The 26,774-nt window shown below is 45.8% G+C and overlaps 2 protein-coding genes across 2 annotated transcripts; one reads left to right on the top strand and one right to left on the bottom strand.

Moving 5' to 3' along the window:
* Nucleotides 1–110: 110 nt before the first annotated feature.
* On the top strand, nt 111–6,583 carry zmynd12 (zinc finger, MYND-type containing 12). Its single transcript, XM_030119497.1, has 8 exons — nt 111–250; nt 1,542–1,671; nt 1,807–1,978; nt 2,054–2,223; nt 3,148–3,270; nt 3,378–3,450; nt 4,773–4,918; nt 6,395–6,583. The coding sequence occupies exons 1-8, from the start codon at nt 111–113 to the stop codon at nt 6,581–6,583; spliced, it is 1,143 nt and encodes a 380-aa protein (XP_029975357.1).
* Nucleotides 6,584–8,042: 1,459 nt separating this feature from the next.
* rimkla (ribosomal modification protein rimK-like family member A) lies at nt 8,043–22,557 on the bottom strand. Its single transcript, XM_030118092.1, has 5 exons — nt 21,607–22,557; nt 15,159–15,389; nt 13,182–13,268; nt 12,233–12,436; nt 8,043–10,937 (listed from the first exon to the last, which is right to left on the bottom strand). Exons 1-5 carry the CDS (start codon nt 21,767–21,769, stop codon nt 10,432–10,434), a joined length of 1,191 nt encoding a protein of 396 aa, XP_029973952.1. The 5' UTR covers nt 21,770–22,557; the 3' UTR covers nt 8,043–10,431.
* Between the last annotated feature and the right edge of the window lie 4,217 nt (nt 22,558–26,774).

The following is a 26,774-nucleotide window of genomic DNA, read 5'->3' as shown; positions in this document are numbered from 1 at the left end:
TGAACTTTACAAATCTTAACCGGAAGTGATGTCGCCATAGCAACAGTAAACACTGACTTAACGGAGCAGAAGAAGAAGAAACCACTGCTCTCTATTTTTAGCAGAGGAAGATGAACAAAGGACATAAAGGTTCGTCGCGGACGTCGAAAATAAATCCCCTTGCCTTACCCAAAGGGACGGAGAAGTTTTGTGAACTTTGCGGAAAAGTTGCTCGGCTGCAATGTGCCGCGTGTCAAGTCACCTTTTACTGGTAATATACATTTTCATTAAGTATTATAAGAAATGTTTCTCCTATTGCAGTGTCAAAATTGAGCTTTTGTTGGCGTGTTTCTGTTTTTTTTTTGTTTTTGTTTTTTTTTTTGCTGTGAATTTGGTCAAGCGGTGTTCTCCAGTTTGGACGCTAGGTGGCAGTGTTCTCAATGTTTTTCTCCCCCAGCTGAGCTGAACTGGCGGTCTGTATGAAGGGCGTGAGCATGAGCGGCCGTGTTGTCAGGAGGAAGAGGAACACAGCTGGAAATTACATTACCACAACTGCTTTTTTAACAGTTCATCCGGGTCTTGCTAGGATTTTTTTTCCTGTAAAATTTGATTGTGACAAACACGAATCGACGCCTTCTCCAATGCGCCACGCGCTGGTGCTGGATGTCAAGGTCCTTCTTGGCACAGTGTGAGCAGAGAAGAGGAGCATGTGGTGGAGCATCCCTCCCTGTAGGGATTTGTTGAAAGGGATGAGCCACTAAAGCCAGTCTACAGCCTCTTATCCTGCTTACTTCCCCGTCAGCCTTGAAAATGAACGAACGAGAGGCACATGTTTTGAATTTAATGAACATTTGTAGCCTACACACCGTCAACAATATCCCAAAACAAGTGATACAGTGGAGGCACCGTTTCACTGTCTGTCCTTTGCAGATTAGCTATTTGGAGTCAAAATAATAAAGCTTTTACATTGTTTTGTTCCAAATGGTTTCAGTGAACACCAAATGAGCCATAATAATGTTATTTACTGCATGTGGCAACTATTTGTGGTCAAACAACAAGGTTTTTGCAGGGTGAAATCCCCAGAGACACCTAAGTTCATACTTTGCTTATTTATGGTTTGTGCACTCATATGCACAAGCTGTTGATGCAGTAATGTGGCCAGATGTCAGCCTGTCTCTGTCTACAGTCCACACACACACACACACACACACACACACACACACACACACACACACACACACACACACACACACACACACACACTCCACTTCAGGAAGAAGACATGGAAAACCAAGACAGTTTCCACAGCAGTGTGCAGAGGAGAAGGGCCAGATTAACAAAATTACAGACCAGTTATGTAATGGCATACAATTTAGTTTGCCCTCTGTCCACTCACTGAAGGGGATGGAGACTTCACTTGAAAATGTTAGCAGAATTCAAGCAAATACATCTCTGCTTTTCACACACATGTTTCACTGTTATTAGTAACCCATTGTATGTGTCTTATAATGCCAAGTCAGTCTGATCCAAACAACTTGGTGACTTCTTGTTTTATTCCTCAGCGATGCAGAGCACCAGCAGGCCGACTGGGTGGGGATCCACAAGAGAATTTGTCAGTTGCTTGTTCAAATCCGTGACCCGGGAAGCCACGTTCCGCTGAGGCGTGGCAGAACTAACTTACAGCAGAAAAAGGTAAGCTTGTGTGGAATTAGGACTTGTGTTTGTGTTTAAGATTCCTAAATTCTGTTTGACTAGCCTACTCAATCCAATGCTTTAATGAAAGTACAATATATCTAAAGCACCCTTTGGTTTGGGTTTCCTGCCTAGGTAGAACTAATTGAGATCTGCAGATTTGAAGCTGGAAGCAAGCTCTCTCAGGGAAAACATCAGGAGGCCCTGCCTGCTGCTCAGTCCGGCCTCCGCTGTTTGACAGACGTCCACGGCTCTGGCTCCTGTGAGCTGGTCCCTGCCTACCTGCTGCTGGCTGAAGCCAACATGGGTGAGACGGCGGTGCAGAAGAGCTTCTGCTGCCGTACGTCGCCACGTGCCTGACCCCGTGTGCCTTCGTTTCCAGGTTTGGGTAACATCAGTCGCGTGAAGGAGCTCCTGTCCCAGGCAGAGTGGGTGGTGTCAAAGAGTCCTGAATGTACCAATGAAATTCACCACCGGCTGCACAGGAGCCTGGGCCGCCTCCACGTCCTGACTGGAGACCTGGAAGCCGCTCTGTTCCACTTCGCAAATGATGTTGGTATCATATTTAACACACTTCAGAAACACTTTCAGATTCAATACATGATGTGTTTTCTAACTATTCCAAATGTAATCAAGACGCAATGGGACTTTATTCACCTCTTTGAGTCTTTAATTTATTTTTCACAAAACGAAAATGCTCAAGCAAACATCAGTAAGAGAGACAGTAAAAAGAGAAGTTTAAAAACTGAAGACCTCACTGAGAACACGCTAACTCCTCTGTTCATGGTCTATGGTTCAGCTGTGTACTGTAATGTAGAAAAGAATGATGCTGAAAGGAAAGACAGTGGATGGGCAGAAATCCCATCTTTTGGAGCAAACATTGGAGCAAACATCCAAGATGGCTGCTGCTCTGACAATCTAGATTACTCAGCTCTGACAATCCACTAAAAATCTCCAAGCGAAGCTGCCATCCAAGCCTTTAACTAAGCATTTAAGGTGAAGCATTGTCTCCAGTCTGGGGATGATTTTTGGTAGACACAAGAAAGAGTGGATGACCAGGTGAACTACACACTCATGAACTTCTTTCACAGTAAAGACATCCCACTCCACGGCAGAAACATATCTGCCTGCCATACTATAATTATAACATTCCAAAGATCGTTCTCAGATGTACAAAACGCAAACACAAAGTTTTTCAGCGATTATTTCTAGTTAATAAGTACTCTAGCAGCTAGCTTTTGGAAGAGCTTGGTTGAGCTTCATGTTTCGGAGGGACGTTCAACCAGTGACTAAATCCAGTGTACAGCTGTGCTCTAAATGTTTAGAGACTCTTAATCACAGACATCAAACTCGATTTTAATATTTATTTCATTGGACTTGTGACTCAGATTCAGAAAAAGATTATATTTCATAATCGATTGCAGCCATTTGTTCGTTGTTTTCACCTTTTTTTTCTCATTTCTTCAATACTTTCAGATCTATTATGCTGCTGAGGCATTTGGTCTAGAAAGCATGGTCATCTCTCGTGGCTATTTCCTCATGGCCGGTGTGTTTGTCAAACAAGGGAAGTCACCTGTTGCGTCTTCCTTGTACTCTGAGGTAAGCCAGTTCCAGTATTAGCTGTAGCCGTTGTGACTAGAACACATTTATTTTAATGTGTTTCATTCCTGACATTACCGTTTTATCGTCTTTTGCTCATTTTGCAGGTCGTTCGATCGTGGCACGCCCACCTGACCGAGCTCCTCCAGTCGCACATCAACAGTCCTGATTTCTCTTATGGTATGTTTTATAATCATCAAATGTGCGAGATACAAGCACAGTGTAAAGCCAGAAATCTGGTATTCCTTAGTGCTAGTAGACAGTGGTTTCAACAGTCCCCTATGCATCATGCTAGAACAGGGGTCTGTAACCTGCGGCTCTCTCGTCAGCCCCTCGGTAGCGGCTCCCTGAAGCTTTTCCAAGATATAATGCAAATAGAATAGAATATAAAAGAATAGCTGGAATTGCTAAAAACCGAGAAATATACTCGAAAAAAATTAATAAGACAGGAAAAACTGAAATGACTAAACTTACTTTTTTCCCTACTAATGATGTGTCGTTGCAGTAGTAATGCAACAGTAAAAAAAGTGACTAAACTTAAAAATACAGCCATTTTTTGAGAAAATGAAAAAAAAGGGGAATATGAAAACAAGGAAAAGTAAAGAACAGAAAATGAAATGAAAAAGAAAGAATTTCTAAGATACAACCCAGCTCAAAGAAAGGACAAAACACAGTAGGTAAAACTGCACTGACCATGAGGAAACACAGAGCGGCGAGAAACAGCTAAAGAGGCTAAACTATCTAAGATGCATAAAGTGACTAATGACGGAAAATCCATGAAAAAATATATTGACAAATGGCTGCAAAAACTAAAAATATAAACAAAATATATCTACATGGTAGCCTACCTATGATACTTCATCAATGCTTTTGTATTTCTTAAGTTGTTTTTTTTTTTTTTCAATCAAGAAAAAACCATGTTTTACAGACAAATTTCCTTTGGTGGAAAACCATGAAAACGGCTCTTTTGGTCATGAAGGCTGCAGACCCCTGTGCTAGAACATCGGAGCAGCCAAGAGGTGATCTCCACTGGCGTATCACTGGGAAAAAAAAAAATAAGGTCAAACAGCGCTATATTTAGCTGAGCTGTCTTGCTGTGCAATCCGAAAGCTAAACCCCAGATTTACACGAGCATGCTTAGGGCTGACGAGAGACCACTGCTGACACATCCCTGGCTGCGCAGCATCCGCACCACTGCCCCGTATCACAGCTGCTGCCCTACATATGATGCTAAGCCTGTTAGCTGCGATGCAATTTCCCAGGCTTTCTGGGATGTTGACCGCAGGAAAAAAAAAAAAAGTGGCCACGAAAGGAAAAGATGCTTACAACAAGCAGAAGATAAAGACAGGCCTCGATTTTGCTGACCTGAATCTTTTGTTGTTTTTTAAATGTATGAGCGGTAGTAATGATGTTCTTTCAGAGTGTGCAGTGTGTTGAAAACCATATTGACATACATCCACATAAGTCCAATTGTACTTTTTGTACTCCTGCGTGTCAACCAGACAAATCCCAGCAGGTAGAAGTGGACGAGATGTTTCGGACCATGTTGGAGTTTAAGCAGAAAGAGTCCAGAAAAGACCGGAAACAGGAAGCGCTGCTGAACCACTGTCTGGCCATGTTATGGCTCCTGGGAGGAGACACCCAAAAGGTGAGCCACCTGACGGGGCGAGGCATTAAAGGTTCGGTTTGACACCGTGACACTGTGACACAGTTCCCCCGTTTCCTCCTGCAGCGCCGTCTCCCAGTGGGATTATCTCTAATTGCCGAAGCCGTAAAAGATAAGGTGGGATTTAGCCGTAGTCGGTGAGGCCGGCCCGTCTCCGCGACTTCCATCTTTAGTCTCCATCTTCCATCTGGGCGGACGCTTTCTGCCGGTGTCAGCTATAACTCTCTGTGCGACATGAATCAGCAGATCTCTGGTGTTTCATACAAGCTGAGAGAGTAAAACCACCGCAGTGTGGTTAATGCCTTCTGATCCGCGCAGGCAGCTACTATATACGTACATCTGAGTGGTCTCAGAGACCAAGGCGGGGGGGCGGCGGTGGGAGGCTGGATGGGATTAAATGACTAAGCTCAAGGAGAAAACCAGAGAGGACAGAACCACTGAATAAACAAAGCACTCAAATTAATTTATCTTTTGAAGTTTGGATTGTTCGGTGCGCTGGATGAGATGCATTTTGAAGATTTTCTTTTTTTTTTTTTTTAACTTCATCAGCTGCAACTGTAAAAACGTCAACTGTAATGTGCAATAAGTGCTCGGTTTTTCAAGATTATGCTGAGATCAAGTAGCCCGAAGCTCATTCCTCCTCATTCCTCAGCTGATTGAAAAAATTATTCTTTTGCCCAGACTGTGAAATTTGATTTTTTGCTCACCTTCCCCCTACGGAGACAGATGGTGCAGTTGTCTGTGGTGGAGCTGAGTGTCCTCGGGGGGCTGAGGAGACTCTCAGGGACGCTCCGGCCTGACTCGGCCGTGCACACGTCACGCTGCTCTGGCTGGAAGATGATTTCAGACGGCGCCCGGTCCGGGCCTGGAGTCCACTCGCTGAGTCTCTTTTTCCTTCTCTTCACCGAACTAAGCAAAAGAAAATAACTGGGAGGTTCGATGGCAGCGGTGTGTAATGGCAATTTTGGTTTTGTGCTCTTTGTTGGAGTGGACGTCAGGATTCTGCTGCGGGTTTCTGTGTTTGCACTGTGCTAAAAAAAGGACATCCCAGACAGAAACCGGGTTATTTTTATTAGGATCACTTAGTATTTTGAGGGGATGATGATGATGATGATGGCATGGATGAAATAAACGCTCGAGAGATACATTTAATGTCTATTTTCAGTCGTTTGAATCGCAGGAAGCTGGAAATAATCTGTAACTAATTTGACATGTTTCCATCCCTGGTTTTTATGAGCAGTGTCAAACAGAATTTCCATGCTTCCATATTTCTGTCATTGATAACAGATGTACGCAGGATACTGTAGAAACCCGGCGGATCGGGGTAAAGCGGGGTGAATTAAGCCAGCCGGGTTGCGGTCCAATTTGAGCGATATCATTATATAAGTCGGCTTTATTCTCCCCGGAGAGTCTAACAGCTGCTGCAGTTGCCGTGTTTTGTTTGTGCTTGTGAGCCAGGCAGCGGGATTTGGCAGCGCGGCCCTGCAGGCCAGCCAGCTGATACCAGACCATGACCTGGCGGAGTCGGTCCGGGGCCTGCTGCAGCTGGCGCAGCGTCCGCAGACGGACCCGCATCCCGGCCCTGACCAGTCATCGTGTGGCTCCTGCAAACCAACAAACCCGCTTCTGACGCCTTCACAGTTCTAATAAAACACACTTGTAATGAACTGCACGTGTGTCTGTTGCAGTGAAAGGAGGAAGGAACACATCTCATTGGTTTTGAATAATGACTCATCTTTATTTTTGATCTAAAAAAAAAAAAAGAGGAATATATATTTACATCATTTTTGCACAATTGTGAATTACATGATTTTTGTGATTCGTTTTTCCCCAACACTGTCAGAATGATACAGAACAACTGTCAAAACCTCTGCCATGCAATGCTTTCGCTCGCGCCGTACCTTTGCATCAAGAACACCTTCAGCAACTCATCGTACGCGGATATAAATTAAGATTTCCCTCATCTGGGTGTCAGTAGCAGAGAGCTGCGTTATTCCGCTAAAGCAAAATACATCGCATTTTCCTCCTGGAAATAAAAGAATATTGTAAACCTTTCAGCAGGCCCTCAGGTTCGCTTTAAAACGGACATAAAACGAACCTGACCGCTGCTGCCAAATCTTACATCATATATACAGTTCTAAAACATTTATTCTTTATATCAAAACAATCCTTTTTAAAATCATCTCACTACTGGTGTTATTTGTACTGTATTATACATTGAATTTCTTTTTTTTTTAGTTTTTTTTTTTGGCATTCAGATTCAGGTTATTTGACGTGTTGAGAGGCAGCAAAACATGGAAACACTTGGATTTTGCTAATATTCCCTTTTTTTTTAAGTTTCTTTTGTGTGTTTGTGTGTGTGAACCAGATATACAGTAGCAGCAGTTTGGATTTAAATAGTAACCTTTGTGCTCTGCTGGCAAACACAGTGACTCGTCCGCAGTTCCCGAGCAGACCGCCGAGCGCGGCCGCCTTATATCAACTACAGTCCGCGAGTCCCTCAGACCAGACTATCTAAAGGCATTCTGAACGTTGTTCGGGCACTGGGAAGTGAACCGTCGATGGCTGAAATGCGCTCCGTCGGCATGATCACGGATGATTGTAAACTCCGGCGCTGGATCAGAGAAAAATCAACATTTCACATGTTCCTATGGCTGGCAGTACAGGTCTGGAGAAGATATGCGATTGTTACTTTACACTTATGTACACACGGTGGTGGGGTGACGCAGGTTCTGACACAAAGGTGAAGACTTTTAAAAAAAAAAAGAAAGAAAAAAAAAGAAAGAGAAAAACAGGTGGGGTACAGCTGGATTTGTCAGGGTCTGACCTGATGGATCATTTCGTTTGCTCCTCAGTAGATTTCACAGTTTGCCTGTTACACACTTCTGGACCTACAGACAACATCACAGTAGTGTAAATGGTGCCGCTCCTGTGACGACCCGGCGGCAGGTCGCAACAGAGACCTGCCTCGTCTGGTGGGATTTTAGATTCGCCCCCCCCCCCCCCCCCCCCCCCCCCCCCCCCCCCCCCCCCCCCCCGCCGGGGCCCCGCCAGCCTGGAGACGTTTTGTCAATTCGGCGCACGGAACAGGAAAATTAAATCAAGCTTCACAGCGGTTACACTTTATTGAGACAATATTAGTGCACAAAAAAAACCACTTTTCCTCTTTAAAAATACCATAAATTAGGAAGAAAATAAGGAACAATAAAAAAAAAAAAAAAACAAGCAAGGAAAAAAAGTGCATGTTAACCATGGTATACACCACTTCGTCTCATACTGTAGTTTACAACCTTTTTTTCTTTGTTGTTTGTGTGTATTTTTTGTAGTTTGCTTGTAGGTGTGTGTCATGTTTTGGTTTTTTGGTTTTTTTTATTTTTTTTGGACGTGTCTCCAGCTTGGAGGGGGTCAGGACTGAGATCCAGGCTGCTTCCCTGAGTTGTGTTCAACAGAAAGGGTCACAAGCCTACAAAACATGACCGTCACTACGTGGGACAATTCCAGCTTTACACTTGTGCTTTTGATCGGAGCTGTAAAAAAAGAAAAAAGAAAAAAAAAAAAATCTTTCGATGACTGGCAGGTAACCTGGCGATGTCTACGACTATTCGTTTCGGATGGCGTTACAGAAGGTAAATCCAAAAGTCAAACTGTAAACAAGAAGGTCTTGGCTGCTGAAATCCCTGGATTTTTGTTTTGTTTTTTTTTCTTTCCAAGTTAAAGGAAAGAAAAAGTGACATTCTATTTTAGAAGACTGCAAAAATATAGTTTGTACATCTTGCCAACATATTTGTGGATATGGAATCTGCATTTTGTCAACACAAAAGAACTATAAAAGGAAGTCTGACTGGAAAAAAAAAAAATCACATGGAGCCAAATCCAGAAAATGCTAGCACCAAATTTCAGTCTCGGAGTTGTTAATATTGCAGGTCAGTACAAACTACTTTTGTCCACAACAGCTTATGAAAAATGTCCATGTTGGCAGTCGATTCAGCCGTTCCAGTTTTAACCTGCTGGACTCCAGAACGCTGAGGAGGTCATTCGCTACCCTAGATATTTACATCAAATCTAAAAAGGAACAAAAATACACACCTATCTTTTTTTTGGAGTTTCTACACATAAAGGGAAGGAGCGCCCGGCGCGCCTCCAGGACCCGGGCTGATATGTACTGTTTGTCTGAACATCTGTGTGATCCTATGGCAGTGAGAAATCACTGTTTTGAGGTATATTCTTTCTTTTTTTTGTTGTTGTTTTTTTTTTTTTTTTGCTTGCAGGGTGCAGACGCACCTTTCACACTTGACCTCGTCTTTCCTAAGTGTGTCGTCTGAGCGAGAGAAAAAGGAAAAAAATGCATCTGTTTATTATAAAGTGCTCGGCATTTAATGGAGTGTTTTAAGAAGAAAAAAAAAAAGCAGCTGCTGCTGCTGCTGGTAAGGCTAAGGAAACACATCTGGGAAGGGAAGAAGTCGTACAATGATGGACTGATTAAACAAAACTGCTAATCGGTATTTTGGGGCCAGTTGTTATGTTTCTTGTACGGATGAATTTAAAGACGAAACCTGGCGACCGGGATGACGTTCAGTCGTTAAGGGCCGTGTTCTTGGCTCTGCGTGAGGAGTAATTCGTCGTGGCACAACGTCAGCCTCCGGTACCGGACGCAGCTGAGCAGACTCAGAAGCGGGGGCTTTAATTTGAGACGGGTTTGAACGGTAGTTAATATGCGGTGACAATTCGATTCGCCGCTCGCCGTGCGCCGTTGTGGGAAGCAGTAAGCCCGACGGGAGAAGAATCGTACATCCCCAGTTTGCTCCAGGACAGTCTGCGGCCCGCCGTCTGCGTCCTCGACAGGAACGCCGCCGGCCTGCCGCATCGGAACTGACAGGAGAACGTGCCGAGCACGAGCGAGTGTTCCTCTCCCTTACAGCTCGAAAAGACTCCGCCCAAGTCTGAAAAGATGATCTGATCCGTGACGACGCAGACAACACCTTAAATAAAATGCATCTTTTTTTTGTTTGTTTTGAAATAATATTGCCATTTTATGCACTCAGTGAATCCTTCACCTCCTCAAATATGAAAATCAGAAACTAGTCAGAGGCCATACGGGAAGTTATTTCATGTAAAGTATCCCACTCTTGCCTGCATGTTCCAGTGTTTTTTTTTTTTTTTACATTTAAAAAGTGGAAATTTTAGTTTAGGAATAGAGTTTCATAGAGAGAAGAGTCAGGGGAGCAGCCTCAGATCGCTTTTTTGTGTTTTGTTTTTTGGAGTAGGAGAAGGCGAATGTCAGTGGTGTGTTAGTGTGTGCTGTTTTTCTCCGCTCATGTTTCTTTGCCACTGTAGCATCGTGTGTTTTAATAGTTTTTGGACTGATATGTGTGTTTAAAAAGGAATGCTCGTTGCCGTCTGTACACCTGTGTCTGTGTGTGTGTGTGTGTGTGCGTGAGTGTTTTAATAAGCGGGTTTGTGTAGTCGGCGTGCGCGGCGGGGCCGCGGCTTCAGCCTCACTCAGTCAATAGCTTGATCTCGTTGGCGAGGAGGGTGTTGAAGTTGTACACCTGGCCGGGCAGGGCGGGCGGCGTGGACTGGCGCGGCGAGGAGGACTGGGAGGGCTCGGCCAGCTCCGGGTCGCTCTCGCTGGAGGTGGAGCCCACGCTCATGTTGCAGACGGCCTCGGGCAGCGAGCCGCCGCCGGCCGGCACGGCGCACACCTCGGGCTCGCTGCTGGTCTCGCTGGTGCTCGACACCACCGACAGCAGCGACATCTTGCGGGTGAGGCGGCTGGGGAGCATGGACAGGGCGTAGTCGGCCACGATGCCCGCCACGTCCATGCCGCACGCCTGGTCGAAGGCGATGAAGCCCACGTTGGCGTTGGCCTCGCACACCACGAAGGAGCCGTCGTTCAGCTGCAGCAGGTCGATGCCGCACACGTCCATGCCCAGGATGTTGGACACCTCGATGGCCAGCTGCTTGCCCTGCTCGCTCAGCGGGCACATCATCCCGACGCCACCTGGCGGTTCAGACGCAGCCGGTCAGTGAGCAACAAACAATCCCCGAGAGAATTTCACCCACCCAATCAAAAAAAAAAAAAAAAAAAAAAAAGGAACAAATCATGTGGAGCACTGAATAAATTCTTAATTCAAAACGATCAAAAGCGCTTTATCAGATCCGCCCGGAGTCGCTGAAAACGTCAACATGCGCTGTTACATAAAAACTAAATAATCTGATGACTGATGTCCCAAATATGTCACAGTGCATTACAGCTTAGCTCCAGCAGCACTGCTCATGCTCTGACACTAAAAATCAGTCTCATCAGCGGTAAAGCTTCGCCTCCGGACGCCTCGAGGTGATATTAAGGTCGCGCTTGTTGGTTTCCCCAGTTTCAAACGACGAGGCTGTGAAACAGACGCTTGACCACAAGCTCACAGAGACGAAAGTCTCGCACGAGAACCATAACGGTTTTCCAGTGACTGGCTACACGTGGTTCGTTTGGGAGAAAAACACGACTCGGGCCGGCCTGATCTTTGTTAACAGGCGGTGATCGTGAGTCCGTTTCAGGAGGGGAAACAGCAGCAATGTGCCCGTTTTCCCTGATCACAACCAAACAAAGAGCTGAGCTCCAGGCCGCCACCCAAAAAGATAATGATGTAGAACACACTGTCAAAAAAAAAAAAAAAAGAAAAAAAAAAGAAAAACAATTTTCGGAAAAATACTATCGGCCAGGACGCAATAAAACTGTCCCGATCTCTGTAGGAAAAATCATTTCGGTGTGGTTTCTTTTTTAACTTTTGAAAATCTCTTTAAAGGTCAAACTGAACAACTTTGATTCATTTTCTCTAACTCTTTTCTTGTTCAAATAGAAAACTGTAAAATTTCTTGTTTTTGTTCTTGTGAGTATTAAAAGCGGTTCCTGGCGGCTGCGCTTCCGTGCGAAACCTGAGGTGTTTTAATTGGATCTCATCAGGAAATATTTGGGGTTTTACTTCGAGCTGTCATTACAGTAACAGAGTATCCGCTTACGTCTGTGAGGACGCTCGCTCACCGAGCCCATTACACAACATCGTAACGTCCTCAAATCCTCAAACAAGTCCAGCTGCTTCGAAAAAACCAACAGGCGATATGTAAAGAGAACTTACAGGAGGATTAAAACGGTTTTCATCTGCAAGCGGAGCGGAGCAGCGAGCAGAGGAAGCGACGCAATTCAAACACATGACTGGAAAAAACAACAAGGTTTATCTCCGTGCTGCGTGGAGGGGAAGGGTGTGTGTGTGTGTGTGTGTGTGTGTTCACTGTCATCCCGCCTACCCAGCGAGCAGTTGCTCTGCATGCGGCCGTCGGTGGAGCACCGCAGCATGGAGCCGATGACGCGGCCGCCCACCAGGACCACCCGCACGTCGCGGCCGTGGGACTCCTTGACGTACTCCTGGAAGAGGTAGGGCGTGTCGTGGCGGATGAGGTGGCACAGGTCTGTCAGGTGGTGCTTGTCCCGCGCCAGGAACACGGCTTTGCCTGGAAGAAAGCCAAAACACGGAGGAGAGAGGCGAGGGATGAGCTCGGCCCTCCACGCCGCAGTGACGCCTTCAGTAAACACTCGAATGAGACGCTCGCTCCGGCAGCTTGACGTCATTCGGGACGACTTCCCGTTCAAGTTTTTGCTGACGGGCGGCGTCTTCTGCTGACCCCGCCTCACGCCGGTTCCCATCTCTCACGCGGCGGACAGGGCTTGCGCTCTGAGCAGCCACTTCTCACGCAGGATAGAAGATGCCTGTTTTAATTAGCACCGCCCGGCTCGGCCTCCTCATTGTCGAGACCTCTGACCCCCCCGCCGCAGGGAACGCCGTGTGACCACGGCGTGTCCGTGCACGCCATCATGGAGATGGGAAAACTATGGGACTATGATGTAACACCTGTCATGTGACTCCGTCAGACAGGTGAGCCCTCCTCGATGGTTTTAGAGAATTCAAAGAATAAAATCAAACATCTGTGGAAGGAGCAAGAGGCCATAACTCTGAATGGGAAAAGGGCGAATGGGTCAGCAGACGCCGAGTGCCGTTGTTTTGCTCGCACTCGTTCGGATTTCTTATGAAATAAGACACCTCACCGTGAGCTTCCCTCCTGAGCCGTTAGCAGCGGCTCGATCATAATCATTTAACGCCCCGCTAATGAATTTCATGGAGGGCTGGACTCTGCCGTGCGCGGCTCAGAGGTGTGGCGAGGGGGAACATAGCAGGCGACAGCGAGGGGAGAGCATCACCTCTGTGGCCACGTGCGTTCTTCACCACCACCGGGTAGCCCAGCGGCTCCGCCTCGTCAATCATCTTCCGGAAGTTGTCGTGTCCTCCTGGGAAACGCCCATGCACACAACACACACACACACACACACACACACACACAGAGTACAGAATATCAAACGGCGTCCTTGTTCCGATGGCATGGTTCACACATTACGGGCGGCATAGCCGGGCGGGGGAGAGAGGGAATGTGGCATGTCGCTATGGAAACTGAAGGGACTCAAAACAGCCTGGCTGCAGGAGGGTTGTCCTCAGCTTATACTCGCCGCTTGATTCATGAGATCGGAACAGAGGAGTCACTGGACGGTGCATTAATGCGAAGCAGCTGACCATATCTGATGCTGATTTATAACGGCGGCTCGCAGCAACAGATGTGCTTCGGCCTTCTCGGCCTCGGCTTGAGAGGCCATCAGAAAACGCGTAAAAGAAATATTGGAGGAAAAAAAAAAAAAAAGGAGGCGTTAATAGATTTCCACTTCCTTGTTCGTCTCTCTCTCTCTCGTTCTCTCTCGCTCGCTCTTTTTCTTTGCCTTCCTGTCTGTTCTTATCTGGCATTCTTTCAAGGGAACAGATGTGAGTGACCCTGTCACATGGCTTTTTCCAGATGCAGTAGCTCACATGTGTTTTCAGTGAGAAGGGGGGGGGGGGGGGGGGGGGGGGGGCGGTGGCGGTGGGGGTGGGGGGGGGGGGGGGGGGGGGGGCGGCGGGGGGCGGGGGGGCAGACACCAGACGAAATGTGGTCAAAACCAAGTCAGAAGTTGCAGTAGACTGAACAATTCGGGCGCTGGCATCACTTATTTTGACGAATCATGAGGGGGCAAGGGGCGGGGTCTCATGCGTGTGTGAGTGTGAGTGTGTGTGTGTGTGTGTGGGGGGGGGTTACATAAGCTCTCCAGCTGCTCTGTATGCGCGGCCTGGCCTACTGTGCAGAGAGAAGGGAGGAATGTAGGCCAAACATCCCCCTCCTCCTTCTTTATTTCTTTCGCTCTGTATCCGTCTCTTTCTCTCCTCTCACTAACTACACAGCACAGTTTGGGGTAAAAAAAAAACAAACAAAAAAAAACAGGAAGAAATGTGTGTCACCGGTTGTTAGCTTTTGTTGGGCCTCATAGCAAAATGCAACAAACAAAAACAACAGTCACGGTTTTGTCTTCCGGCTGCTGTGCCCTTTGTGAGCCGTGGATATCAGAGCCACCATGTTGGAGGGAGTGTGAACGTTATGACGAGCAGCGGTTTGGTTTGGTGCGGAGCCGTGAGGTAATCCAGACGCCGTCCCTGTTTTGGAGCAATTATGGTGGAGATGTGGAAGCCTGACTCAGGGCTTATTCATCTGTTTTATACACGCACATGTGTACTAATGCCTGTAATGCAACTAATGTGATTGAAATGTTATAAAAAAAGAAAAAGAAAACAACAGCCCTTCTGTTCGTTCAGATCTTCATCTGACTGTAAAATATATGCTTTGCTGGCCGCACAGTGTGTGGTGGTCATAGATACCAAGGAATCATTTCAATAAAATCTACCAGTGTAATTAAACAATGCATCTTTTAAAATGGGCTCAAATGAATGGAAGTGCCGTCTCATCCTAAAGAGACAAACAGGACGAGCACAGGGAGAACGTGCGGGTGGTGAAGGGGGTGCTGCTGCTGCTCAGATGGAGGTGAGAGAGTTGAAGTGGCTCTGGGAGGGGCTGGAAATAGAAACAGGTGACCGGGTGCTCGCTGTACGTTAAGCGTTTCCTCGCTCCTCGGCGTACAGTGTGTTTCACGCTCCATCCCCGGACTGGCACCGGTTATCGGTGCTGCGTTGGGGCTTTGGCCAACAGGTGGAGAATCATCCCTTCTTAAGGTCTCATCAAAAGCAGCAGCAATAAAACCCCTGACTTGTTTCGATAACGCCGGACCAGAGTGTGGGAGGGTCAAAGCGAAGGCGCGCCTCACCGTAGGAGAAGGTGTCGGGGAGAGGCACCCCGTGGCCGGCCAGCTCCTGGAACGTCCAGAACTTGTTGACGCAGTTGAGTATGGCCTGAGGCCGGTTGATGAGCCGACAGCCCATCTTCTCCAGGTGGCGCAGCACGGTGATGTCACTGTCCGACTGGACCCACGGCGTGGGCACCCGCACCACCACCACCTGCGGGTACGACGTCACCAGCTCCTGCTCCACTCGAAGACCTGCAGGGACACGATCAGGGTTAGACACGAACTGTTCCGCCCTCGCAAGGTTACAGAGCGTTGCACCACTGTTTCCTGCTTCCATCACATCCTCCAAGTCATATTTTTTTTTTTTTAAAGCTGGGAAACATTTTGAGGCTGCTCGGCCACGATCTGGAATCCGTCCTGCACCGGTGGAAAAGTTTAGTCCTGGGATGGAGGCTTGCTTGCGGACTCGGCTCCGGCAGGCGGCTGGCGCGCGGCACCAGGAAGAGGCAGCCAGCTGCAGGGCCCGTGTTGTTGAGTCGAGACGTTGGAACAAACAGTGCATGCCGATATGAATATTTACATCTGCCATGCTCCTCCCGCACCGCCACCACATCATGTGTTTTGCTTGAAACTACTTGTTTGGATGGAAAAAAAAAAAAAAAGCTGAAATAATTCAATGTCAAATACAAATCCTTCTGAGCACACTTGAATGGACACTGGCAAGAGAAAGCAAAGGAGAAAACAAAGTATCTAAAGATTGTAGGCTGACTTAGGAATGAGGGAAACTGAAGGTCGCAGCTTTTACTGGCCTTTATAAAAAAAAAAAAGGCTCTTTCAGTTTGCACACAAATTTAACAATATAAGAGAACTGTTATAAAAACTAGAATGGGTGCTGATTAAAACAGCATGTAGTTGTGGAATGTAGCAACAGAATGTGAAAGGCCGGTTTAGTAAGTCCAAATATCTGACTTTCATTTTCCTGTCTTGACAACTTGACAAGCTAAGCGAGGACCTCTGAATGGGCCAATAAGCATTTTTAGGTCAATATAACATGAATCAGCCATGAAAAGGAGGGAAGAAGAAGCTTGTACAGTCACAATGGTGCAAAAGTTTGATTCATTACATGGAAAACGCCACATTTTCTACAATTCTAACCACCTCCAGCCTTTATCAGCCACATGCATCTACAGAAACAACTACGATTTTGAAACAAGCGAAACCATTTTCTGCATATCTGCCAATACAGATGGCAAATTTACGAGCCACGAACCAACACTGGGCAGCTTTTCACTTGTGGCTGGTGATACTTTGTCAGCATGTTTGAGGGGAAGAATTGGAGGCAGACTGTGAGATTTCTGAGCCTGCGACGCGACAGCTCATCAGGATGAACAGATTAAGTGACGACAGAGCCCCGGCGCTTACATGCACCGTGTCACATGTACTCTTTGTACTGAAAAACAAGGGAGGAGACGCGTTTGTCGCTGGCGCGGCATGAATTTCAGCCATCTTAGAGGCAGCGCTGTCTGGGATCATCACAGGTCAAGAGGAGCCTGAAGCCCGCGGCGTGCGTTACTGCGAGGCGGAGACGGCCGACTGTCGGCAGCTGCGCCTGCCTGACGGAACACGCCCCGGCTTATTGGGGTCACTGTGTGCACGGACAGGTAAGGTGCGGCGCACATGGGAGACGTGGCAGAAAAGGTCAGCAACGTCTTGCAGCTACCGCAGAGGGAACGTGGTGGATGAAAATAAAGAGTATGAAGCTGCGAGGAGGCCCCACCCTTTTTCCTCCTCCTCCTCCTCCTCCTCCTCCTCCTCACAGCCTCAGTACAGAAGCGGGAGGATTCACTGTCTCCCCAGCCCCATTCGGCACTCGTCACACACTGCTCCGATTGTGCGGCCACCGAGAGAGAGCACGGCGAGCGGCGTTACAGTGGGAAGTGTCAGGGGATGTGGTCTCATGGTTTTTGACAGACAGTGTTCACAGTCCTCGTCTCCATCTCCAGGGGGACCAAACAGACACCAATGAGGCGGCCGCATGAATCAGGCCTATTCATCAGCGCGAGCGCGTCCGTGTGCGCCGCGCCGCCTGTCATGTGATCGCTGCAAAAGCTTTCAGAAATCCTGATGGTTCTGGTTTATGATGACCGCAGCATCAGGCTGATTTATTGTTTCTGTAACCTGCTCAGAGTTCCACCTGACAGGTTGATCTTTATTTCCTTTGTGATTCTTTTTTTTTTCCTTCCCGTGTTTGAATGCGTCGGATAACTGGGTCCCATTTTCAATCTGCCTGACAATGCTAACAAGCATAACAAGCATTGTGAGCGTGCCACCGCCACGTCACAAAGCAGGCTGACAAAACGCTGTGCCAGTGTTTGGCTAAAACTGACTGGCGGGACCTGCCAACCCTGACTGCAGTCTCACTGTCCCGCAGACCTCAGCGTGACCGCCAGGCACTTTAACCTTCATCGTCTGGTCGGGGCCAATACTGCTCTTTGATGACCTTATCTCTCATTTTGAAAAACTTCAGACAAAAACAGACGCTCAGAAGGTTGATGCAAGGCCGGGCAAGAAAAGAAACAAGCCCTTCTATATATGAGTAGTGGTGCAGCGAAAGAGGGACATCGCCACTCTGAGCTGTTTGAGGCTGACAAGACGTATCAGGAGATAAACAACTGGCGAGAGAAGCATGTGCATAGTGTCACCGGAATATTTTCAGATTAGAATAGACAAATCCATACCACGCTAAATCAGATGAACAGCGACATCAGCCGCAGTATATCTTGGGTTTAGGGCAGACAGTACTTAAACACTCAATCCTGAAGCCTTCATCTAGAGATCTCCTGAAATTAAAATGCACTGTACTCAACTCTGAATGTGAGAGGATATCGTACATAATGTGACAGACCGTAAAAGACCGTATTAAAAGCTGAGTGCCAATGAAACCTTTATTACAAGTGTGCATGCAGGTGATCACTATTATATGCCCAGTTCTTATATAAGGTGTGTTTTGTGTTTATTTTTTTTTTTTGCTAAACAGGCGATTTGTGTGAAGACTGATCCATATAAAAACCAGTGGCAAAACTCAGCCAAAAGACTGATGACTGAGACTAATGACAGCTATTTTAAGATGTTGTGGTAGATGACAGGATGGTGGCAGAGTGAGTGTGTGTGCACTCTCCCTGAGCCCGAACGGCTATTTTCACATATCTGACACGACGTAATGTAGGAAATACTTTCTGACCGCTCTTGGTGGCTGATACAAACAAAACATCACGCTGCTGCTATTTCAGCTGTCACATGACGGTAATAGGCATCCTGCGGGACGCGCCACAGATACGGCATGGGAGGAAGATCTGAGAGGATGATGATGATGCACTGTCAAACCTTCAATAATGTTTATAGGATTTGTGGTCATTGACCGCAGTTAATTCTGACCACACTCTCCACAGCGAACAGAGGCATCATTCAGCGCTGAAAGACTTCTCTATGAGTCCAGTAATCATCGAGAAGGCATTATATATGCATGAAATGTGATAAGACAAAATCAGTTTAAAAACAAGGTTAGAACAGACAAGCATTTTAAGGACAAATAACACTGAATGTTTCATGTAATGATTAAAGTAAAATAAAAACTCTGTGTGAAGTAGACATATGTGCTGTGCGAGCTTCTGTCCTCTCTACAAGAAAAGGCAAATACTCTGAGGCCTTGTCAGCGAAACCAATAAAATGCAAATTGACCTTTTGCAGGCTGCATGTGAGAAGCTGCAAATGAGATACTGCTGGCTAACTGACAAACAAGCTGCTTTTCTGGAGGAACACATCCATTAAAATCAAACCCTAAAAAGACCGCACGCTCCCCGTATTGTCTTGGGATGTAACACGGATATGCCAAACATGTGTATAACCTGACCGGTAATGCTGCAGTAAATAACTTGTGGAGAACCAAAAACAACGTGAAATTATCTTACTGCAATGATGAAACAGCGTAATTACACACACAGCACAAATCCAAACAGAAGTTTTTCCCCCTAGAGCTTTTCTTTCAAAAACAAGAAGCGTTGAAATCAAAAGTAAAGCATGTGAAGAATGGATCTGCTGAAACTGACACACACTCGGGCGATAAACTGAAACCCAGCCTGCCTCAATGTTCGGCCTTCACCAACACACACGTGTTACATTCGTCATCTGTGGGGTAAAAACGAGTCTTGCGGCGGACACGAGGATCACAGAGGATTGTGGCATCGATTCATATCCGGTCTCTGCTTGAATCCATCCAGTCATGAGATGTGAAATGCCTCCAGCTTGCTGAATGCTGGCTTTAGCTGTCTTATGCAAGGGGAGGGGGGCCACCGTTTGGCATTAAAACATAGCGATGTGCATGTGCGAGACCGCGTATTGATCTCTCCTCCAAGGGACACGTTGAACCCATTAACTTATGCGCAAAACGTGGACCTCAACCTGACTTTAGAGAGAAGATGAAAGAACTGAGCTGTAAAGTTGTTATCAGTTTCAAGAAGGCAAGTGCATTTTGACCTTTCCTGTGCGTTCTTTCCCCTACTTTTAAAATGTTGATTAAAAATAAATGCAGACTTTGAAGACACTTCTTTATGCCCCATGTGATTTTTTTTTTGTGAAACCACATATTCATTGATATTCTTTTAATATGAATGTTGTGCAAACAGAATCTCTGAATGGAAATTGTCATTATACAATGTATTCATCATGAAATTTTAACTCAGAGCTGAAAGGAAAAGTTGAGGTGAATTAAACTGTTACAGTTGCTCTGTGACCACAAACGGATTACTGATCTCATTGAAATAGTGAAAATGGTAGTATATACTTTATTTCATAACCGATACAAACTTTTCCTTTCTGAAGTATTTCTGTAACCATCTTCATACTTGTATTAACTCTGGTTTCATTCCTTGACTCTAATCCAGAAGCATTTAACCAGCCTGGAGGGATATGAACATTACAAGACTGAAACCAGCTCCACTTTATTACAGATGATGTGGTCTGTATGAGAAATCCCCTTTGGGTTTTTGCAATGGAGGCTTGCACTTAATGCCTGTGAGCACAAGGCCGGTGTGCACTTCAAGACCCCAGCCATGAGGTATGCGCTCAGTGGCTTCCTGTGCAGCAAGCCGACAGTGTGGCCAATCTGTCCACTGGCTGTTAATCTGGGATGTCAAGACCTAGCTCAGAAGACATTTACAATAGGCAGACTTAGGGCAAGCATGGATTTGCAGGTCATGCTAACTGGCCCGCTCATGTGTGCCGTCCTAAACGACAGGTCTAGACAGCTGTCTACCTACATATCTACATCGGGTGGTGTAAGCTGCATTTCCGGCCACGTTTTGGCATCTTGCGATAATTAGATTAGTCTGTTCTGATGGCGAGACTTTCTCAAACCAGAGTACAGTCTGTACAGATGACGAAAATCCATTGTGCTGCACTATGGCATAGGGAATATATGTCACCTCCTAATTTACATGTCTCACACTTAAATACCCATCTGCTAATATGTGAGCACTGAGGAAAAGCTTGGACAGCATGGTGTGGCAGTATGAAGCAACAGCGTGCCATCAGGAGGGGAACATGCAGTCCAGCCTCAACCCAATCCCCCCCACCCTTTACAGTCCAATTCAGCCTGTGCCAGTGTCAGCCTACACCATTTGTGTGTTAATTGAGAGTTTCACACCCCTCATCGTGTGCCCTGGCCCCCCTTCACACCACCCTGTTGAATTCCTTGTGTGTCTGCTTGTTGAAAGTTCATACTGTTACCATCACTCCATTGAGGCCTCCTTAGTCACTACTGAGAAAATGTGGACATAACACAGTGTTGGCGGGGCACATTATGCCTGGAATATAGATTCTTCCCAATACGAATAGACTACAATAGATCACAGTGCCACTGATGCAACCTGCATGCCACATATATTGTAGATCTTGCCTTAAATAGGTTTGTGTGTGAGCCCAGATCAGCATGTGAGAGAGTCTCTCATCAAAAAAACCTGCAAACACAACCTCACTGAGATGCGCGCATGTATTAATGGTATTAACGCGACTGTGTTTGATGTGTGCATAATGATCATCCTGGACAGTTTTTGGAGGGATCGCAGCGTGTTGAGGAGGGGAATGAAACGAAGCGTCATCGCGCCCCTCAGTCTGGAGGCAGTCTAGCTGGAAAGTGGGTTAGGCGGTCACGGCTGTGCTCACACTTGGCTTCCTTGCTAGCAGGCAGACCGGGCTAGCCCCTCTTCTCCCCCGCTCCACACGACACCGTGGCCAAACAATGACCGCCAGCCATTAACTTCGCAGACACGCAAAAAGCGCGATCGATCCTTAATAAACCACGAGCCAAACGGGCATCATCATTTTCACACGCAGTTTTTACGACCAGGCAAACGCGGATCGATGGAGGCGGTGCGGTGGTGAAGGTGGGAAGGAGGGTGGGGGGGATACTTGCCTAGCTGACCCTCGCTGATCGTCAGCACGATCTGATCCATGAGGAGAGAGCGGAATTCCACATCCTCGTCGGCGCAGCGCTCCTTCAGCGCCCGGAGGATCTGAACTTGAGGGTACTCCTGGCTGATGCGCCGATCGGTCACGAACCATACCCGGGAGCACATTTTTTTTCTTTCTTTGTGGGGGCGTAGAGCGGATCGAAGGAGTTGCAGATGGGGAAATCCGTGCAGTCGAGGCAGCTGTGGGGGCGGCAGGTGTGCGGTGGCAGGCTGCGCGGGATTCGGGGGTCGGGCGGCAGTGGGATGCTCACACAATGGAGAGACCTCGGCGGCGGCGAGCGTGCTGAGCGGGCTGTGCTGTGGCTAAAAACAAGCACCACGACTCAACCGCTGTCTGGACCCGAGCCGGCTGGGACGAAGATTCTTCTTTATCACCTTCGGTTCCCGTCGCCTCCAGCCATCTAGTCCTCCCGGGTGCAGGTGGATGAACCCAAAACGACTCAGAGAAGGAGAAAAAAAAAATAACGGAGTTTGTTTCACCCGCAGAAAGTTGTTTCTTTCAGCTGAAGCCGCAGCACTTGTCGCCGGGGCAGACAAAGCTCTCAGCTGTGGCGCTTTGTCGATTTTTTGTACGTCCGCTCGCCGACTCCGAGATGCCCGTTGAGTCGTCCCGTTATCTCGCGGCTTCGCACGGCGCCGTAAACCGCAGACTCTTCAGTTTGTTAACAGTAAAGTACAGCGACACACACGACCGCTCTCTGCTGCCTTTGGCTGCTCTCCACGAGGTATTGGTGCTGAAACGTGCACGCGCCCCGTTTACAACTCCATTCGCCGCGTGCCCGTGCGCATCAAACCGACGGAGGCGTGTCCCACAAAAACAAAAGCGCTGCGCTGCATCCGCCAATCACGGGCGGTCAGCTGCCTCCCTGTCGAGAGAGCACGCGAAAGATTTGGGCGGGCCTGACCAATAGGAGAGGGTCAAGCGGGGTGAAGGGGCGGGGCCTGGCGAGGGCGCGCGGAGTGCCTCTGTGAGACCGTGCAGGGAGGCTGCAGCAGCAGCGCGCGCGCGCGCGCTTTCCGAACCGGTTCAGACCAGACGGTGAGAGGTTTGGCGAATACCGAACGGCGCTGCCTCCGCGTCCGGGCGACAGGAAACGAAACAAGGTCACGACAAATCAAACCCGGTGCCATCATCTTCTCTGCTCCTCCACTCTGCGCGGATTTCTAAAGGCTTTAAGCGGCGTTTTCTGTATAAGTGACTCGTGTTCAGACGCCGTCTTTTGTTGAGTGGAGGGGAAACACCTCGGCGTGTGACCCACTTCTCTCCCTCTGCGGCGGCGTGAATAACGGACCGGGTGGCTATCACCGGGGGTGTGGTTGGTCACACGTCTCAGCAGACAAACACCATGCGTGTGCATACATTAAAAAGTGCACATTCAAAAGAATAAAATCTGTTACGCCCCTCATAAATGACTCTGAATGTGTAAAAATTGGCCACATTTTTGTTTTGTCTTACAGCTATCCCAATAAATATATGTGTTGAATTTATGAAAAAAAAAATTTGAAAAATGACTTTTGTTTCATCAGTAGGCCATTTTAATGGAAATATGGGATAAAGCGAAGCAGCTACTGTCATGGCAACGACACACTTCCTGTTTACATCCCTCAAAGCATTGTGGGAGCTGTAGTTTTTGAATTCATGACTGTCGAAATAAATGAGAATGTAATAAATAATAAGGTTTAAGAGTAATACTGAGAACAAGCTATATTTTGCTGAGAAAAATGTCTGTATGATCATACTATATGAACTTGTTTATTCAAAACCAACTCAAGTTTTTGTTTTACATTTCAATAAATTAATTTAAAATGGTCAATAGATTAATTTAAGATGGTCGTAGAGCGTGTTAATATTTGAAAGGAAATTTAATTTGATTTGTTAAATTGTGTCAACAGCTTTAAACAAAATAGAACTAAAAACTCTAAAAATGGGGACTCAAAGAATTTATTGCCGTCTGTTATTAAACACATTTCACACCCACTTTAAATGACATTTCAATTGCCTTTAAGTGACTCTGTTTTGGGAGTGTTTTAGTTCTTGGTTTTATTACTGTTCTGACAATTTTGGCTGCCTCGGCTCCTTTTTCTTCTGCTGGTTTTAGCTTGCTGTTTAGATATTTTCCTTTATCCCATGCCTAAATGTTTCTTTGACAGATTGATTGATTCGATTATTGATTATCATGTTTTGGACTGCACACTGAGAAGATACCATCAAATTACCCCTTGTGGGATAAATAAGGTCTGAACTGAACTGACATTGTCTTAGCCCTATGTCTTGGTCTTGTCTTGGTATTGGGATGCTCTGGTCTTGGTCTGAACTCAGTCTTGACCATTTAAAGTCTTGGCCTTGTCTTCGCCTCAAGTTAAGCTGGACTTAAAACTGAAGATCTTTTGTAAATGTAGTATTTTAACTGGAATCACACCGCTCCTATCCTCCTGATCGTTTAGTTTAAGATTGTAATCTGTGCCGTTTCATCCCAATTGCCTCCTCGTCTTGGGTTTGCGATTATATCGAACATGTTTGATATGTAATATAAAATGATATATAGAATATATTGTTTGATATATAATATCAATTGATATGTGCATCTTTGTAAAATCTCAGTCTGGGACCAGACAGTGACTAGTAACTGCAAACACTTGTCTTTAGATGTGAGCATGTGTGAGCTGATGTGTGAGCTTTTCCAAATCTTCTCTAAGTCGTGTGATATATGGGTGGCAGATTGTGATCTTAAACACAATGGAATACTACTTTATGTTGCCAAGATTTCAAAAATAGGATCTATCATATAATTAAAACTAACAGGAATAATACCAAATGTTATTCCCTTTATCTACTTGTATTAAAATTTTTTTTTAGGTAAATCAGCAAATTTTATTGCTTGCAAAATATTTCAACTTGAAATCAGTCCATCCATGGACTAAACATGATGATGCAATTTAGTTAACAGAGCAACTCCATGGCTTTGACATTCATCACTGAATAAGGCAACATTATCCACTTAATATTAAGTAAATGTTGATTTATGAAGTCAGGTTTGAGATATGTGAGTCTTTGTTTGGACATGGTAAACATAGTAATTTTCATTTTCCTGCATCCTGGACTTGAGGACTTTTTGCTTATTACTTAACTGACTAAATATTTTTGTCCAAAACTGAAGATATTGTTTGTTTTAATCCACTGAAGGTTGTTGATTGTGCATAGTATTTATTGGATTTAGAGGTTATAATGACTGTGTGGTCCAGTGATAATGAATTCCTGGTGCAGTATTTGATATATTTTTCCTATTTTAGGGCTATTTTAGAGCATACTTCTTTCCCTTGTAATGTCATCAACCACTGTGGAATCATTTTCAATAAAATCATATATACTTAAATCCATATTAACAGATGCATCTGCTCAAGTTTATCATGGAAATCCAAAGGTGCAGAATAGAGGAGTTTTTGTGATCATTTCAGAGAAACATGGCACTAGTTTGCCTCTGCCTGGCTACAAAACAGTTTATCAAGAGTCATAATGTGTTTTATTTACTGTTCATTGAAGTTATTACCCCAAGATCTAAATATAAAACAAAAAGTCATCCAATAAAATGAATGTAGCAGAACACTGATGTAAAGGCCTCTTGTTTTAGGCAATGTGTGATGTGCAGCATGTGAAGCTGAAGGGATGTGAAGAGCTGCGCTCATCTGTTGCGTGAGCGCCTCCCATCTCCAGATAAACCGTGATTACCAGAGAGCCAACAGTAAATGATCCGCACCTTCCTTTAACTCGGAAAAAAAAGAAATGGAATCGTTGTGTAGCTGTTGCATCAGCCCAGAGCCACCAGATATGCCCATTTTGTGCCAAACGCAACATTAAGACGTCAACACTAACACTATGCCATTACATTTGCGCCCGTCTCCTCAATCTGATCATTTATAGTTTTATGTTTGACAAAATAGGAAAACTGAACCTGGATTAAAAAGAAAAATATATATCAGTCTCATCTCATCTCTAAGGTGAAAATGTCCCTCCCTAAAAGGTAATATGGTGGGTTAAGTTTTTTTTTTTTTTTTTTTTTTTGTCTGCTTATTTTAGCATTCCCTGGGCATAACGCACTGCAACATCGGAGAGCCAACAGGATCAAACCGGGTAGAGCCAGCAGTGCTGCCCGATCATTACAAAGTGGGCGGGAGGCGCTGGAGCAGACACATTCCTCTTTACGCACGACGCGCAGTCCACAGCAGACGTGAGTTTTCTGCGGCAACACCGACCTCCCAGCTCATTTATCATGCCGGGTATGGAAATCAGCACAATCCTGTGTGAAATCGCGACAGCTCTGGTTACAGTCCTTGAAGAAAGACACAATGTTGCACGCACACAGGTTAGACGCACGTGGTTCCTGAACTGGAAGAACTGCATAGGTAATTGTGAATCAGGCATGGAATTTGAGGTTTTATATCTGCAATGTTAAACAGTCTGGTAAGTTTAATCATTACAATCATTTCTATTATGAGAATCACCAATAAAATAAGGGTATCGGATTCGGTTTCATTTGTCCTGTTGAGGTTTTTTTCCACTGAAAAAGAAAATAACGATTAAAAAAAATTCATTCACCATATCAAAATTATATAAAAACTTAAGTTGCACAAAATAGCAACTGCAACACACAATATAATGCAAAAAAAAAAAAAAAATCATCCAGCACCCATGGCAACAGAAAATCTCCTGGATAAGAGAGACCTCTGGTGTCGAGTTTACAAATTACACCAGTTCGCCCAGGAAAAGCATTTACTGTCCTTTATTCTTTTGTTCATCGACTTTGTCTGTCTTTTTTTTTTTCTTTCTTAAAATATATATATTATAGTTTTCATTACACATGCAAGGGAAATTAAAATACAAATACACAGAAAAAACATAAATAAAAGGAAAAAACAATGAACAGAGAAAATAACGTGGTATTTGCAATTTTTACACATAAGTTTGCTGCAGCACAGGAAGAAGCTTCAATAAAGCATCCACAGCACCTTCAGAGCAGTTAGGACTAGGGATTTCTTCTGAATTTTTATTCTTGCTGTTGGTGATTTGTGATGACTACCTGAGGGCAGCATCTTAAATTCATATATATGTTAA

Source organism: Salarias fasciatus, chromosome 20, assembly GCF_902148845.1.
Source record: "Salarias fasciatus chromosome 20, fSalaFa1.1, whole genome shotgun sequence".
Classification (NCBI taxonomy): Eukaryota; Metazoa; Chordata; class Actinopteri; order Blenniiformes; family Blenniidae; genus Salarias; species Salarias fasciatus.
The sequence above is the reverse complement of the archived record's forward strand: the minus strand, read 5'-3'. Positions and strand labels throughout refer to the sequence as shown.